Source organism: Taeniopygia guttata, chromosome 19 (assembly GCF_048771995.1).
Source record: "Taeniopygia guttata chromosome 19, bTaeGut7.mat, whole genome shotgun sequence".
Taxonomy (NCBI): domain Eukaryota; kingdom Metazoa; phylum Chordata; class Aves; order Passeriformes; family Estrildidae; genus Taeniopygia; species Taeniopygia guttata.
This window is the reverse complement of record NC_133044.1, coordinates 8,224,208-8,240,686: the sequence shown is the minus strand read 5'-3', so window position 1 is coordinate 8,240,686 and position 16,479 is coordinate 8,224,208. Positions and strand designations below refer to the sequence as shown.

General features: G+C 55.3%; 2 protein-coding genes across 4 annotated transcripts; both read left to right on the top strand.

The window, feature by feature from the left end:
- The first annotated feature begins 3,135 nt into the window (after window positions 1–3,135).
- Window positions 3,136–9,713, top strand: LOC115497804 (fibrinogen-like protein 1-like protein). The gene is made up of 4 exons (XM_030288277.4): window positions 3,136–3,269; window positions 5,476–5,619; window positions 7,552–7,614; window positions 8,648–9,713. The coding sequence occupies exons 1-4, from the start codon at window positions 3,266–3,268 to the stop codon at window positions 9,280–9,282; spliced, it is 846 nt and encodes a 281-aa protein (XP_030144137.3). The 5' UTR covers window positions 3,136–3,265; the 3' UTR covers window positions 9,283–9,713.
- Window positions 9,714–11,026: 1,313 nt separating this feature from the next.
- On the top strand, window positions 11,027–13,747 carry VPS37D (VPS37D subunit of ESCRT-I). 3 transcript variants are annotated; one of them, XM_030287968.4, is made up of 5 exons: window positions 11,181–11,400; window positions 12,177–12,348; window positions 12,861–12,943; window positions 13,082–13,231; window positions 13,313–13,747. In XM_030287968.4, exons 1-5 carry the CDS (start codon window positions 11,278–11,280, stop codon window positions 13,595–13,597), a joined length of 813 nt encoding a protein of 270 aa, XP_030143828.4. In that variant the 5' UTR covers window positions 11,181–11,277; the 3' UTR covers window positions 13,598–13,747. The 3 variants fall into 3 exon arrangements, with proteins under 3 accessions (XP_072772819.1, XP_030143827.4, XP_030143828.4); XM_072916718.1 differs by lacking the exon at window positions 12,177–12,348 and having other exon boundaries at window positions 11,027–11,400; XM_030287967.4 differs by having other exon boundaries at window positions 11,177–11,400; window positions 13,082–13,747.
- Window positions 13,748–16,479: the final 2,732 nt, after the last annotated feature.

The window sequence follows — 16,479 nt, the reverse complement described above, 5'->3', positions numbered from 1 at the left end:
GATCAGACTTGTTTTTCATAGCACAGCTTGACACCTGCTCTTCACAGCAATCCAGGTCAAACTGAGGTTCCCACCAAACTTTCCATGCTGTGGGAATCAATCAATGCCACTTGCAGGCCTCGATGGAAAGTGGCATCCAGACCTCTCCGAGATAATGGATCCAGGAAAGGGATTCCTGGATTAACAGGACAAGAGAAAATAGCCTCAACTTGCACCAGGGGAATTTTAGATTAGATATTATGAAAAAATTCTTAATGGAAAAGGTTGTCAAGGGAACAGGCTGCCCAGGACAGTGGTAGAGTGACCATCCCTGGAAACATTCAAAAAACACGTGGATGAGACACTTGAGGACGTGGTTTGTTGGTGAACACAGTGATGCTGGGTTGACAGATGGACTTACTGATCACAGAGGTCTTTTGCAGCCTTAATGAATCCAAGATTTTATGGTCAAGTTCCATCTAACCCTTCAATGTCACCTCTGCTAGCTTGGTGAGAGGATGGGAGCTAAGGAGGAGAGGAGGAGGAGATGAGCTGAGCTGAGCTGAGCTGAGCTGAGCTGAGCTGAGCTGAGCTGAGGAGGGGATGTCTGTGCTGCCAAGGTCCAAGCATGGTGGAAAGGGCTGAGTGTGAGCTCCGTGTGAGGCAAACACAGCTGGATCCAGGGCTGGAAATTCGCTGTGGCAGAGATGTGAGCAGTCCATGCAGGAAATAAACCACCCACAGAGTAGGTCTGAGATCCATCCAGAAAACGTGGACAGAGAGGACTGGAGTCCCCCACTGTGCTCCCAGTGTGGCTCAGATGAGGACTGGAGCTCTAGGGCTGAGTTTAAACTGACCTCACAGGCCCAAGGGAAGGTCCTGGGTAGGATGGGCCACCAGCCACGAGGGCCATGACAGCTGTGGACCCTGAAAGGGCAAATTCTCCCAGCTGGGCTGGCTTTGTGGGGCCCAGAAGTAAGATGTGAGGGCTGGGGAGGGGGGTCTCCAGAGAACAGAGTATCTAAGATCAGGAGGCTCTCTGGGTGCCTCTGGTTTGGCCTCAGCACCAAAACAGTGAAACTTGAAAGGGCTGTTTAGGGTCACATCTGGGTCAGTTGTGAATGTCAGGGAATGGTGGTCTCATAACTTCTCTTCTTTTTTTTTTTTTCGTCTTTGAACACACTCAGGCTGATTTTTTTACATCTAATTTCCCTTCCTTCTCCTTGTGTCTGTTGGCTCTCATGATTCCCTGTGCACCTCCGCGGAATCACAGGGTGATGGAACAATTTAGGCTGGGAGTGACTTCTGGAGGCCATCTGGTGCAAGTCATGCTCAAGCAAATCCTTGTCCAGCCAAGTCTTGAACACTTGTAAGAAAAGCCTCTGAACACCTCCCACAGCCTCTCTCTGGGACCCTGTCCCAGTATTTGATCAAACTCATGTTAAAGCAAAGCCCTGTTTCTAACCTGAATTTCCATGTTCCAACTTAGATCCATTGCTTTTCATCCCACCATCATGGACCTCCTTGAAAAATCTGGCTCCATGTTCTTGGTGTCCTCCCATAAGATGGTTGCTGGCAGCAATGGGATCCCTTCTGTGCCTGCTCTTCTCCAGGTGGAGCAAACCCAGTTGTCTCCAATTCTCCTGATGAGTCCTGAGCTCCAGGGCTCCAACCAGCCTGGTGGCCTCCAGTGGCCCCCAGACTTGCTCCAGTCTGTGTCTTGCAATGAGGGGTCCAGAGTAGGACACAGGGCTCTGAGGAGCCTCATTCTACCTGCTCCTCACCCTTCCACAAGGTAGCTCTAGGCAACCTCAAGATCCCATCTCAGCCTTCTCTTCTCCAGGCTGGACAAACCCATCTTTCTCAGCATCTCCACATATGCCGTGCACTCCTGCCCCAGCTGTCCTGGTGCTCTTAGCTGGATCCTTCTGGAGCTACTCTGCACAGAGAACCCCCACACAGCCCTGCAGCTGCTGTCTCACCTGTGGGGTGAATAATCCTTCCATCACCCTCCTGGCTGCATTTTTCCAGATGGAATAGAGCAGCAAACACAACTGTGGCTGCTCCAGAGCCAAACATTGATCAAGGCCAGGTTGGGCAGGGCTTGGAGCAACACGGTCTGGTGGAAAGTGTCCCTGCCCATGGCAGGGAGATGGAACAAGGTGGTCTTTGAAGAAAGATCCAACACAAGCCTTTCCAGGAGTCTGCGTTTCTATGAAATACACTGAACAGGAGCTGGGGCCCAGGATAGAGCTGGGTGTTTGGAGAAATCTTCTCTGTGACTTTTCCCCTGCTTTGCTCCTCCTGATCTTCACATGGGCTGCAGCCTCCTCTAAAAGCTGGCTGGAAGCTGCTGGAGAAGCCCTGCTGAGGGTCACTGCCTGTCCTTGCACAGGCACAGGAGTGTCCATGGCGAGGTGACCACACTGCAAGGACACAGTCTGGGACAGAAAGCCCTGCCTGCCCAGCCCAGGGTGGCTGCTGGGCTACAGGAGCCCTCCTAACTCAGAACACTGCAGGCATCCATCCCAGGGGAAGAGGGAGGTCTGGTATTTTCTGTAGACCTCCATGGTGTAAGTGCTCCTAGAGCAGAGAGGGGCCTGAAGTGAGACCATTTTACATCAGCGGCACTTCATGATGCCCAAAACTGCCTTGTGATTGCTGCAAGGGCCACCATGGTGCCAGGGGGTCCACAGTGCGTGTTGCACAAGGGGCAGCGTGGCAGTGGCAGGGCAGGGGTGTCAGGAGGCATTGGAGTGGAACTTTCTGAAGTTCAGGGCTCGGTTTCCCAGGAATACTGGAGTACCTCTTCCCTGAAGGGTCTGTGGGGCTCCCAGGGGCTGTTGAGCTCAACTCTGAAGAAAGTGATTTACGCCTGATGTTTGATTTCCATCCAGGAGGTGAAAGTCACCTGGGTGTTTGCTTGCCAGTTGAGCTCTGTGGAGATGTCCCAAGAACATCATTCCCTGGGGAAACGCTGCACACTGAATTGTGGTTATTTTAAGGCATTTGTTTATTGGCACCAAATTATTTGCTTTGCCTCTGGAGAAAGCTCTTCACCTGTGTGGCACACAGACTTCATGGTCTGAGGACTGATCACTTGATGGTGGAGAGCAAATAAGCCCTAAGCCACTGCTCCTGCTGCCAACCAGAGGACAAGTGCCGAGCTTTGGGTCTCCTGCCTCCACCCCCTCACCTGCTCAACCCTATAACTTTCAGGCTGGACAGCCCTCCAGCCAGGCCAAAACCACCCAGCTTCGTGCTCCACAGGGTCCCCGGAGACAGCATGGGTGAGTGTAGGGTGGGACGGGACGGGACGGGACAGGACGGGACGGGACGGGACGGGACGGGACGGGACGGGACGGGATGGGATGGGATGGAATGGGATGGGATGGGATGGCACCTCTGTGTGTGACTGCAGCTCACAGGGTACTCCAGCACTTTCCTCCTCACACCCTGCACATCCTGGTGCTGAGTCCCTCGCCTTGTCTGTGCCTGCTCTGCCCTGGGCTGGGACTGGGGCAGGAGCCTGCATGCTCTGCTATTTCCAGGTTGTGCCAGTGTAGCCCTGGAGTGCCACACAGACCATTTTACAAGTTTGGTATTTACCATACTTTGCAATTTTCAGTTCTCCAAAGAAAGTGTTAAATAATCTAGAGTAGAAAAGGGATTTTTTTTTTTAGATTTTCCTGCTGAATGTGTGATATTGACCAGGTATCCAGATCTGGAGGTCAGATGCTCAAAAGCACATTGCTGTCCCCAGCAGAACACCCACAAGAGGCTGATCCTCCTTTGCATCTCTTTCCTGTGCAGACTTTTCATGACCAGTCCCAGGGGAAGGGCTGGCAGTGGGGGGAGCATTTCTTCCCTGGGGACCTCAAGGAAAAATGTCTTTAAACATGTCCCTAAACACAAGTATATTACCACACTAAATGTCATGTAGGAACTGAGAAGTCAATCAGTTGGACTGAAGTGTGTTTAAAAGACCTGCTGCAAAACTGCAGCAGCACCATAGACTGGGACATCTCTGAGCATTCCCAGAATGGGGTGTTTGTCTCTAGGGTGGCTGCAATTCCACACAGTGGTTCCAGGCTGGCATCCATGATCATTTTCCTTCTCAGGCATCCCAGAGAATGGTGCCAAACCCATGTACCCCTGGGAAATGCAATAGATGTTGACTTTGCTTAGTTTTGAACAGTGAGGGATTCACATCAGTAATCTGCTAGGTGAGCTGTATGTGTCTTATCAGGAGTAGAATTCCCCACGGGCAGGCAGCTCCACAGTGTCACACTCTTTAGGAATCATGACAAACTTTCTGTTATTTCACTTAGGTTGAATACTGCAAAAAGTGTGCTGGTTTTTCCTAGTGCTCTGAACCAGAGCAGACCAGACCACAGCTGTCCACATATGGAAATCTTGGAGCAGCCACATAACCAACATAACCACAGAAAGGGAATAATTTATCCCAGAGCCACCTTAACTCCTGGAGGTCTGTGCTGCCTTTCTTTGTCATGCTGCTTGCACGCACACAGCCCTGCCTGGGGCTGGCTCCCACCCAGACCCCAGGGTCTCACTGCCCACAGCCCCAGGGCAGTCCCAGCTCTTGGCACTGCCGAGGTCCCACCTCGAGTGCTGGGTCCAGTTCTGGCCCCTCAGTTTGGGAAGGACGTTGAGATGCTCGAGCACGTCCAGAGGAGGCAACGAGGCTGGAGAGGGGCTGGGAACACAAACCCTGTGAGGAACCACTGAGGGAGCTGGGGGTGCTCAGCCTGGAGAAAAGGAGACTCAGAGGTGACCTTATCACTCTACAGCTCCTGAAAGGTGGCTGTGCTCAGGTGGGGTTGGGCTCTTTCTCCAGGCAGCACTGACAGAACCAGAGCACACAGCCTCAGGCTGTGCCAAAGGGAATACAGGTTGGATATCAGGAAAAAGTTTTTTATAGAGAGGGTGATAAAGTTCTGGAATGGCTGCCCAGGGAGGTGGTGGAGTCCCCATCCCTGAGTGTGTTTAACAAAGCCTGGATGTGGCACTGGGTGCCAGGGTTGAGTTGAGGTGTTGGGGCTGGGTTGGACTGGATGATCTTGAAGGTCCCTTCCAACCCAGTGATTCTGTGATTCTGTGAATATGTCATGGGAGCATAGTGGGAGCATGGTTGGAGCTGGGAAGAAAGGGGATCCCCCCACTCCGTGTTCACCCCCTTGTTATGTCTAGTTACGAGTCTTGAGTGTTATAGAGATTTCTGATTATGGACACTTCGGGTTTGGACAAGGTTTTGGCAATTCTTTGGTCTCAAATACCACTACAGCAGGTGCCACCACTAATGACTCCTGCTAATGTGTATTGGATGGCTCATCTAAATGAACTTGTTTTCATGGGGCTCATGGCTCTGAGGGAGCTCTACAAAGAGTTTTATTTTCCTATTTTACTCTGAATGGCATTAATGGCTTTCCAACAGAAGAGTTATGACCTCTTTCTTCCAATGTCTTCCCATTTCAGCTACCCAGTGCCTTTGTCTCCTGCTTTTGACCTGCCTGCTGGCCCTGGCAGCATCTTTTCCTGATGTTGACATAAGAAACTTGTACCTCCTCAATGGCACCATGGATGACATTATGAATGCTCCCCCAGAGTCCTCCCAGCTGGGTAAGTGTGGCCCTGCAACAGGCAGAGGCTAACAAGGTACTGATCAGTCAGATCCTACATTGCCTACATCCTCACCAGCCTGCCCACACTTCTGTCACAGTAAATACTGATCTGAGAGTGTCTTACTGAAGCAAGAGTAACCTTAGGGTCCCCCTCTGCTTACTGCCTGTCTCATCTCCTGTATGGCATGAAGTTCTTCTGTCCATAAGGGACAGAAGGATAGCTCAAAGCTCAGAGCCCACAGGATCCCAGGAGAAAGGACAATTTGGCAGGAGGGCCAAGCCCAGAGTCTTGTGGGCCATGTGCTCTTCCTTGGAGAAGGGCTAAAGATGCTCCTAGTGTGTTTTGAGGACATGGAGAAGAATTCCCGTCTTTGGAAATCACAAAGTCAGTGGAGAACTGAATTCAAGGGAGACCTCAATAAAGAGAGGAACTAAATTAAGTGAATACAAAGAGTTTAAGCAGTGGCACTGGCACAGGGCAGTCAGCCAGGTGATGGCATGGAGTAACCTATGGTACCAGGAGCAGTGAGGAAGCCTTGAAGAAATACTCATGGAAAAAAAAAAAAAAAAGCCCAGAGGGTGTGGGTGGGATGTGGCACACCAGAAAGAGATTATTCCCTTCCAAAGGAAGAGGAATTGTGCTTGGCAGAGGAGCTCAAGGTCCAAGTGTTTGGTGCTGGTTTCAGATCACCTGCCAGGAAACTGCCAGCATAGGGAGCACCGAGCCTGAGACAAGAGTTCAGCAAGAACTGCAAGTCTGAATAGAGAAAGAATGTGTGCTCTGGGCCCTCAGGAACATGGTGTGATTTTGGGGTTGTCTTGTGCAGGGAATTGGAGTTGATGACCCTTGTGGCTTCCTTCCAACCTGGGGTAATCCATGATTTTGTGATCTCTCACCTACAGCACTGAAGCGTGCTCTGAAAACATCAGCAGCATGAATGCATGCCAGAAAAGACAGGCCAGCATTCCAAAGTCTTGACTTGGAGAGGAGTGCTTCCAAAGAGATGGGGTGGGAAGGCAGAAAGGAGCAGGGGCAGACTGCCTTACAACACAAACGTGAGTGAACAGCTTCGTGTGGCTGTAGTGAAAGTAAATGCCATGGTAGGAAAGTCCTCCAGACCATGTTACATGAGTGTTTCCCACTCCACACAGGCTCAGGTTGTAAAGAAAGTCAAAGGGAGTAAAAAAGAGAGTCAATATCAAAATTCAGAAAGTCAGAAATCTGGCAGGCAGAATGTGTCAGGAATGAGCTTATACAGAGTGCAATAGGCTTAAGTTAAACACTTCAGAAGGGAGGAGGTGAGACAGTGCCAGCTGAGACTGAAAGAAAGGAGCAGGTATTTGAGGATGTCACAGCAGAAGCTGCAGGGTTAATTGTTTTAGAGAGGGGACAGGAATGGCCTTTGTGATTCCATAAGCCTGTGACTAATCCTTCTGTTTTACAGCCATCAGTGGATACAGAGATGTCCTTGCAGAAGAATTGCATTAACTCATTCTAAACCATCCTCTCTTCCAGCAACACCCTTCAAATTCCCATTTGAGCAGACACCTCTCCCAACTCCCGGCACCTGAGCCAGTTTTTCTGTGTCTGCTCTCACTTTTCTTCCCCCTCTCTTTAATCCCTCTTCTTCCCAAGTCCCTAACTGCTGCTGCTGCACTCTAACAACCATCTTCCCAGTGTTGCCACCACTGTTAGGGCTTTTCCCCTACACAGGATGCCCAAATCCTTTCCACCAAAAAAGCATCAGCCTCACTCTAACACCATGTAAATTCCCCCAAATTACCAACTTGCTGATATCTGAAACTGGGGAATTCCTCTGGAATTAAGACCAATAACAGAAAAATATCATCTGGAGAAGATTGAGCTCTCCTAGCAGATTTTTGACATGTCTACTCCCCACACTCACTCCTGTCTCCTGTGTTAATTTAGATGATGGTGATGGACACGTGCGACAGGCCAGGGACATCGCCCACCACCCACCAGTGAGCCATGGTGAGTCTCTGCATCTGCTGGGGGTTCCACCATCACTGGGCTCACCAAGAGCTCTCAGAGAACTTCCCCACGTCTTACAGGTGCACTGGCTCCTGCCAGGAGTATGCTGATTTTCTGATGGGCTGCAGAGGTGCCACAGCTCACAAGCTCAGGGGACTGTGCTACCAGCTGTGTCCTGGGCTCAGTACCTGATGAGGTGCTTTTGCAGGGGGAATTTTACAGATAAAGGTCCAAACTGGAAAGTGATGCTTCATTACTGGGAAGTGGTGATTAGTCATTTTCCAATTTTCACTACACAGTCGATGAGAAGGTTGGATGTGAGAGAATTACTGAACTGGCTGGGTCAGCATTAGTCCATAAGGCCAAAGATGGGTCCTACCTGGGTGGGGACAACTGGTGACAGACGTACTGGGAGTGGAGAGAATTCCTTCTCAGCAGTGTGTAGGCACTTTCAGCCGCTTGCTGTATGAGGTACAGACACTCTGGAGCACAAAAAGGCCATAATCAAATCCAACAAGTCAGGAAGTCTCCAAAGAATTACTTGGGCAAGGCCAGGGAACAACAATGGCTTTGCCCTGTTGAGGTCCCAAGGGCTGATTTAATTGTTAGAGATATGGATGTCATGGTCACCCTCTCTCTGGGGCAAAGCACTAAAACTCTGTGCTGTACCAGCAAGTGACTTTGTCCCCCAGATTTGCATTTGTCTGTGGTGATGCATCATCTGCATGACACAGGCAAATCACTGAGACCCAACCCACCCTGGGTGAGGGTCCTTGGGTGACAGAGATGCCTGGCTTGGTCTCACCAGACATGTTCACAGTATGTCTCCATCAGTTTGAATCCTGTCCTAGGAAGATGTGAAGCTCAGCTCTTGCATCGATCATGCCAAGATTTTGATTTACTCCTGTGAGTGCATGGCAGGAATGCAGCCTAGGAATGTGTGTGCAAAAGGACATAGACACAAAAGAAATACATCCCCCCAAAAAAAAGAAATCCCTTTCAGAGGGATTTAATAACCAGCTCTTGTTTCCAGCCTCAGCTTGGCCCAAGGACTGCAGCGAGATTCCCCGTGGAAGCCACAGCGGCGTCTACATCATCCAGCCCAAAGGGCTCCACCACCTCGTGGTGTACTGCGAGATGAACGTGACCCACGGGGGCTGGACCGTCATCCAGAGGAACCAGAGGGACACGCCGGTCACCTGGGCCGAGTCCTGGAGCACCTACAAGTTTGGCTTTGGGAACGTGCGCACCGAGTACTGGCTGGGCACCGAGTACATCCACCAGATTGCCAAGCAGAAGGTCTACCAGGTCCGGTTTGTCATCCAGGACTCCGCAGACAACCTCAGCTTCGCAGACTACAACCTGTTCAGCGTGGAAGACGAGTCCCACGGCTACCGGCTGAGGCTGGGCTCCTACAATGGCACAGCTGGGGATGCCATGACCTCAGACAACCCCAACAGCATGCACGACAACATGAAATTCTCTACAAAGGACCAGGATCAGGACACTTACAGTAAGAACTGTGCCTACAGCTATGAGGGCGGGTGGTGGTACTCATCGTGTTACTCCGTGCGGCTGAATTACAAGGGTGGCATGACATGGGGCAACCTGTGCAAGGGGAACTGCAAAGCCTCTCTTATCCTCATTAAACCAGCTTCATATTGTTAGTGCTTCTTCCTCCTCCTGTCCACAGCGGACAGTCCCTCTGCAAAGGCTCTGCATGGCCAAAGAGTGTGAGCCTCTCTGGAGCAGAGTGAGGAGCACAAGGGTAGCAGGGCTTTAACTAAATGCCACTTTACAATCCCCCCTCTCCAGTTGCAGACTCCCCTCTGCTCAGCTCCATTCCCCCGTGCTTGCCAATGATTCCTTGTCATTATGTTCATAATCAAGAATTTAAAAAACGCTTATGAAATTTGTGGATCCCGCGTGTACCTTCCCTGTAGGAAGAAAACACACAGCCCTGGAGCTACAGCATGGTTTCCTTGCTGTCTCCAGAACTCACAGAAAGCAAAAAAGCTGCATGCCCCAAATTTCCATATACTCTGAGCCTCTCTGCAGTGTTTGATAAAGCACCTAATAAACATGCTTGCTTGAGCTCATTCTTCAGTAATGACATCTGTTCTGTACCTCTGATCTTCTCCCCTGAGACCCAAGAACTCCCATGTCATGAGCCAGGACTGGAGTCTTGAGGCTTGTCATAGAATCACAGCTTGGTTTGGGTTGGAAGGTGACCTTAAAACCCATCTCATTCCAAACCCCCTGCCATGAGTAGGGACATCTTCCACTAAACCAGGCTATCCAGCCTGGAGAGAGAAAGCCTTGAGTCTTTCTCATCAATGTAAGAAAATTAGACCCAGTTAAATTGTGATAAAGGCCCTGTGGTCTGCACAGCATAGGGAGGGGATCCACAGAGCAGCTCCAGCATGGATTTGTGCTGGCTGGAAGAGCAACTCTCCTGTGCCAGGGTCAGAAGCTGGTAGAGCAAGGAGACGTGGCTGTTAGAGGGGTCCTGGAATTTTTCTTTTAGGTTTCTGAATCCCTGCAAACATTTAGTGACCCTGTGGCAGCAGTTCCTGGTCCAAGTGGGGCAGCCTTCCTCAGGGAACAAAGGGGCTGCACAGATCAGCCGTGACAGGATGCCCCAGGGACAGGGTGCCCGAGGGACAGGGTGCCCCAGGGGACAGGGTGCTCTGGTGACAGGGTGCCCAGGGGACAGGGTGCTCTGGTGACAGGGTGCCCCTGTGACAGGGTGCTCTGGTAACAGGGTGCCCCAGTGACAGGGTGCTCTGCTGACAGGGTGCCCCAAGGACAAGGTGCCCCAAGGACCGGGTGCCCCAGGGACAGGGTGCCCATGGCTCCCACCTCTCCTGAGACAGTGGGTAACAGGGCACCAGGCTGTTACAGGGTGCCCACAGCCGGGAGCAGGGTGCTCACAGAGGGAGCAGGGTGCTCACAGGGGGAGCAGGGTGCTCACAGAGGGAGCAGGGTGCTCACAGAAGGAGCAGGGTGCTCACAGGGGGAGCAGGGTGCTCACAGAGGGAGCAGGGTGCTCACAGGGGGAGCAGGGTGCTCACAGAGGGAGCAGGGTGCTCACAGGGGGAGCAGGGTGCTCACAGCCAGGAGCAGGTTGCGCACAGAAGGAGCAGGGCGCTCACAGCCGGGAGCAGGTTGCCCACAGCATGAGCAGGTTGCCCAGAGCGGGAGCAGGTTGCCCAGAGCCGGGAGCAGGTTGCCCAGAGCGGGGAGCAGGTTGCCCAGAGCGGGGAGCAGGTTGCACAGAGTGGGGAGCAGGTTGCCCAGAGCCGGGAGCAGGTTGCCCACAGCGGGGAGCAGGTTGCACAGAGTGGGGAGCAGGTTGCCCACAGCGTGTGCAGGTTGCCCAGAGCCGGGAGCAGGGTGCCCACAGCGGGGAGCAGGTTGCCCAGAGCGGGGAGCAGGTTGCCCACAGCATGTGCACGGTACGCGGAGCAGGAGCAGCGCCGGTGTCCGGGCGGGGGCGGTGCGGAGGGGGCGCTCCGCGCTCCGCTGCGGCTCCTTTAAGACCGGCGGGGGCGGCGGGCGCGGGGCGGCGCGCGCGGCTCCCGGCGGCGGGGGCGGGGGTCCCGGTGCCGATCCCGTTCCCGATCCCGTTCCCGATCCCGGTCCCGACCCCGGAGCCGGCCCATGTCCCGGCCCGCGGCGCCGCCCGGCTCCCCGCGCCGCCTCGGGGCGCTGAGCACGGCGCAGCTCCGGGCGCTGCTGCAGGACGAGCCGCGGCTGCAGCGCGCCGCCCGCCTCAGCAGGAAGGTACGGCGGGGCCGGGGGGCCGGGGCCGGTGTCCCGCAGCCGGGCAGGGTCGCGCCGTGCGCCGCTCGCTCCGCCGGGGCTGTCCCGCCGCGCAAGGTGGATGGAGCCGGGGAATCGGCACTGCGGGGCCGGGTGTCTCCGCCGGCACTGCCCTTATCCTGCCGCCCGTAATCCCGAGGCTCCGGGGGAGCCGCAGAGCCCACCGGCGGGGCGGGGGAACCTCCGCCCGGCGGCCCCACCGCGGCTGCGCGGCCTCCCGGTGCCGAACCCACGGCCACCGAACCCCGTCCGCCGCATCCCCGAGATCCGATGCGGTCCGGCCCTCCGCCCGCCCTCCAGCCCGGTCTGGTTTCCCGCAGCCGGGATAAACCCGCGCTCTCACGGCTCCGCTGCGGGAACGGGCTCGGGTTATTGTGGAATCGCTCTCGGCCCGATTTCAGCCTCTCCCCTCGGTGGCCCCGAGTGCAGGCGGTGTGTGCGCAGCGAGGGGAGGGTGTGTGTCCCTTCCCTGACATCCATGTCCTCTGCCGAGCGCTGTCCCTGCAGAGGGGCTGGGCAGCCGGCGCTGAATTGCCGCGGTCAGGTTTAGCCCGGCTCCAGCCGCTGCATTCCCCCGGGTTGCGCCCCCTTTCCAGGCACAGCACAGGGACAGAGTGCAGAAAAAGAGGGTTCACCCCCGATGGACGCTGCCGCCCGCCCAGCAAGGTGCTGGATCTCACTGGTTCTGCCCATTTCTCTCTTTGCTGACAAACACGGCCCAAATGCCATTCCCACAGTTCCAGAGTCTACAGCTGGAGCGGGAAATGTGTTTGGCTTCAAACTGCACTCAGGCCAGGGTGAATCTGTCCCTGCGCCCACGGCTGGAGGATGGGAAGGCTTCCCTGGCCATCAAGTACCAGGAGCTGCAGGAGATCCGAGAGGCGTGTTGGGACAAGCAGCAGCGCCTGGGTGAGTGGGGTGCAGCCTATGGGCTGAGGCACATCCAGAGCAACCCCTGTTCATATGAAGGTCCAGGTGGGCTCAGCATTCTTGCCCTACCCCAGGGAAATGGTTCAGCCATCATGAGGAGTGGTGGAGGTGATGCTCCCTATGACACAGCAAATTCTTAGCTGGGACCAGTCATGGAATCACAGAATCATTTCAGCTGGAAAGCACCTTAAAGATCATCTCATTCCATCCTGTGCTGTGGTGAGGGGCACCTTCTCCTAGGCCAGGTTGCTCCAAGCCCAGTCCAGCCTGGCCCTGAACAATTACAAGGATGAGGCATCCACAGCTTCTCTGGACAACCCGTGCCAGGGTGGGATGGAAGCTGTGGTGTGCCGGTGGCTCCAGGGATGCGTTTGGGAGGGCTTCAGTGCAAGGAGTGGGGGAGCTGATGCTTGGGGATGGGAAAGACAGCAACCCCAACAGCAGTGGTATCCAGGGGAAGGTTGGCAGCCCCATCCCCTTCTGGCACACAGAGGTTTACCTGGAGAAGTGGAGCCCACAGAGCGCCCTGGGCCAGCTCCAAGCCAAGCTTGATGCCTCCGAAGCAGAGTCAGAGGTGAGTTAGCTGACACCCCCTGTGCTGTTGTCCCTTCCTTACCAGGAAGCGCTCTCCATGCACTCCCATGTGCCAGAGCCTGCAGAACAGCCCAGGATCTAGGGGGTGCTCCTTCTAGTCCCACTGTCCATCCCACAGGCACAGATAAAGCAGTTCCTGGCCCAGGACCTGCCCCTCGAGTCCTTTCTGGAGTCCTTCTGCCAGAGCCGCACACGCTCCCACATCTGCCGGACACAGCTGGAGAAGCTGCAGGAGCTGCTGCAGAAGGAGCAGGCGCAGAAGGACCAGGTGGGCAGGGACCCTGTGGGCCCTGCGGGGTGCCCAGGTGCCCCAGCTAGCATGGCACCAGCCCGCCTTGCCCCCTTGCAGAGCGGAGTAGCCCCCAAAGCCTTTGATCTGTCGTACGGCTTCGTGCCTGCCTTCCTCATCCCCTCGGAAGCTGTGGCGCCCTTTCCCGTGCCGGCTGCACCTCCCAAACACCATCTCCCGGCGCTGGGACAGCAGCCAGCATCTCCCTGCTCCGAAAAGCCCAGCCTGGGCTCTCCCCTGCGCCTGGTCGGACACATCCCGGTGCTCAGCCCCCCGGCCGGCCGCGGGCAGCAGCAGCAGCAGCAGCAGGAGCAGGAGCAGGAGCAGGAGCCTCCGCACCGGTAGCAGGGCAGGGTGGGCATGTCCCTGCTCCCGAGCCTCCCGGGGGCTGGGCAGGAGCATCAGGGGTGGCGGGTGGTGTAGGTACAGCTCCAAAGGGTCTGTGGGGCAGGCACATGGGTGGGTGCTCCCAGAGGGATGGAGGTACTTGGTTGGGGCAGGTGCCACGGCCGGGTAGGGGGTTCTGCATTTGGGGAGCTGCCAGGGGGAGGTCTCTGCATCCACAGCAGGAGAGAAGTGGGGGTGGGTGGCTCATAGGGATGTCAGTGGGCTTAGCTGGGAGGGAAAGCAGGGAAAAGGCACAGGAGCACTGGGTGTGCCACATGCTTCCTAAATAAAGCCTCTTTCCATGCCCTGTGTGTGCTCTTTCTGTGCTCTGCCCTTTGACTCTGGCTAGGAACAGGCAGGGAGGAAAGGGTTACCAGGGAGCACCTGCCAGGCTTGGAGGTGACTGGCAGCTGAGGAGGGCCCTCCAGCCTGAGGAGCCCCCAGACCTTTCCTTTGCACTTGGCTCAGTGTTACGGTGAGCTCTTGGACACCCTTTTGTCCCCCTTTTCCCCGGGCCTCTGTGGCTCTGATCAAGATAACCCCTGGATCCTCCTTCCTGCCCCAACGGGGTTGGCAGGGAGCGAGGAGAGCCCACCCTGTCCAAAACCTATATAGACCCCTGAAACTTCCTGCTCTTTCTCTTTTGCCCCGCTCTCCATGGACACCACAGAATAAAGAGAGCTGTTCCAACTTCCCTGGGGTAAGAGCCTCTTTTGAATACTTTTCCCTCTCCTGGAATTCCTCCCCTCACAGCCCCATATCTCTGAGCTGGTCGGACCCTAGAGGGGGCTATGTGTGGGGGGGAAAACTATAGAAATTACAGCTCAGGACATCACCTCCCTGGAGAAGCTGAGAGCTCCTGCAAGGGGTGCAGAGCCTGCCCAGTGTGTCATGGACCAGTGAGGCGCCCAGAGAGGTGCCAGGGACCAGTTTGGCCCTGCACATGGGGAAGGCTTTTGGTGCCCAGAGATGCCTTGTGCCAGCAGCAAAGCCCCATGGAGGGTTATACCCTGTGGCTAGCTGGGCTTGCTCACAGCTTGGCAGCCACTGGTCTCCTCAGCCTGTACTTGTGTCCACCTTTCTCATGCCCTCAGGGGCCATTGTGCCCTTTGTCATTCTTTGTCCACCTCCCCCATTCCACCAGCCCTCTGAGCTCTCAGCCTGCTTCATCCCAGGCTGCTCTGTTCCTTTCCTTAGTATCACACCATGGATGGTGAGTCCGAGGGGTGGTGTTCCCCACCCACAGGGCACAGCCTGGTTCCCCCAGCTGCAGCCTCCTGGGGTGTTTATTTCCTGCTGTGGCATGTCCATTGTGCTGGTTTTAGCTTTTGGGTTGGTTTCAGACTCTTCTGCTCTCAGAGCCTGTCTGGCTGTATAACTCTTTTCCTCTTTTCCAACTGCTTGCCCATCTTGCCACTGGTACATAGACTGCTTGGAAATCATCCCAAGCAGCAGAAGCCCTGGCTCAGGCTACAAAACACCCCAAAATACAGGTCATTAGCTTTCAGTGTCTGATCACCCTCCCCCACTGAGGTTACTGGGCCTTATGCCAAACTTCAGCCCTCGTTTATGGCTAATATTCCAGTATTACCAGTTAAAGCAGGTTTAAAACTAGCACAAATATGCCAAATTTCAGCCCTCATTTATGGCTAATATTCCAGTATTACCAGTTAAAGCAGGCTTAAAACTAGCACAAATATGCCAAATTTCAGCCCTCATTTATGGCTAATATTCCAGTATTACCAGTTAAAGCAGGTTTAAAACTAGCACAAATAGGGGACCAGCCACTGTGCCTTTATTGGCATGTGAGGAGGTGGTAGTCACTGGACTATTTGGAGTTCCACAAAGCTCCTGCTTCTTTCCTGAGTCCCACTTTGGGCTCAGCCTGGCAATGAAAGGCCTGTTTGCCAGCCAGGCTCTGTGCTCACCTGCCTGGGCTGAGCCCCAGCCCCAGGCAGTGCTGGTGGGCTGTCACTGCCCTGCCACAGGGAACCAGGCACAGCACTGAGGCATGAGATGGGGCACCAGCAGCCAAAGCACCCAAAAACTGGCCAGGCCCCTGCAGTGCATCTCCCCAGGCAGTGCCTTCCCTGCACAGCTCCCCAGGGCTGGGCAGGGTCTGCCACCAGCTCCAGGACAAACTTCCTTGGCCCTGTGCAGGTATTGGGGCACCCCAGTGGCCCTGTGAATGAGGACTCAGGGTGAGCAGCTGCCTCTGCAGCCTGGGGAAGGTGAGTGTGACTGTGAGAGCTGCAGCACCAGCAGTGACAGTCTGAGCAGCCAGGTAAGCTGCTGCCGTGGTCTGTCTGTCTGTCAGTCCATAGGAGCCCTGCAGCACCCCAGGCAAGGTCAGGAAGCACTGGGCAACCCCACGGTCCTGCTGGGCTGGCCACCACCCCACTTCAGGGGGAGAACCTCGGGGAGAACTTTGGGAAGCTGCCAAGCCAGCTCCTGCCCTGGGGAGGTTCCTGCCACCCCAGAGCTGGTCCTGTCCAGTTTCCCAGTTTGGAGCACGCACTGGCTGGCCCCAGCTGTGTGGCTGGACACCCCCGCTGTGGTGATCCCTGCAGAGGGTGTCTGTGCATCCTGGTGCACCCTGTATCCCTGGGGATTGAGGGGTATCTGCCTGCCCACTGCCACCCACAGCTCCAGGCCCTCCACGGGCCAGCTGGGACTGGGGACAAGTTTCTGCACAGGGCAGCAGACTGGGGACATTGGCTCACAGGCAGAAGCTGGCAGTAGACAGGGTGACCCCCTCTGCCCCTCCTGCCCGCACAGTGGCTCTGCCTGCCTGTCCCTGCTCTGCAGGATGAAGGCAAGGAGGGTAAAGGTGCTCCTGC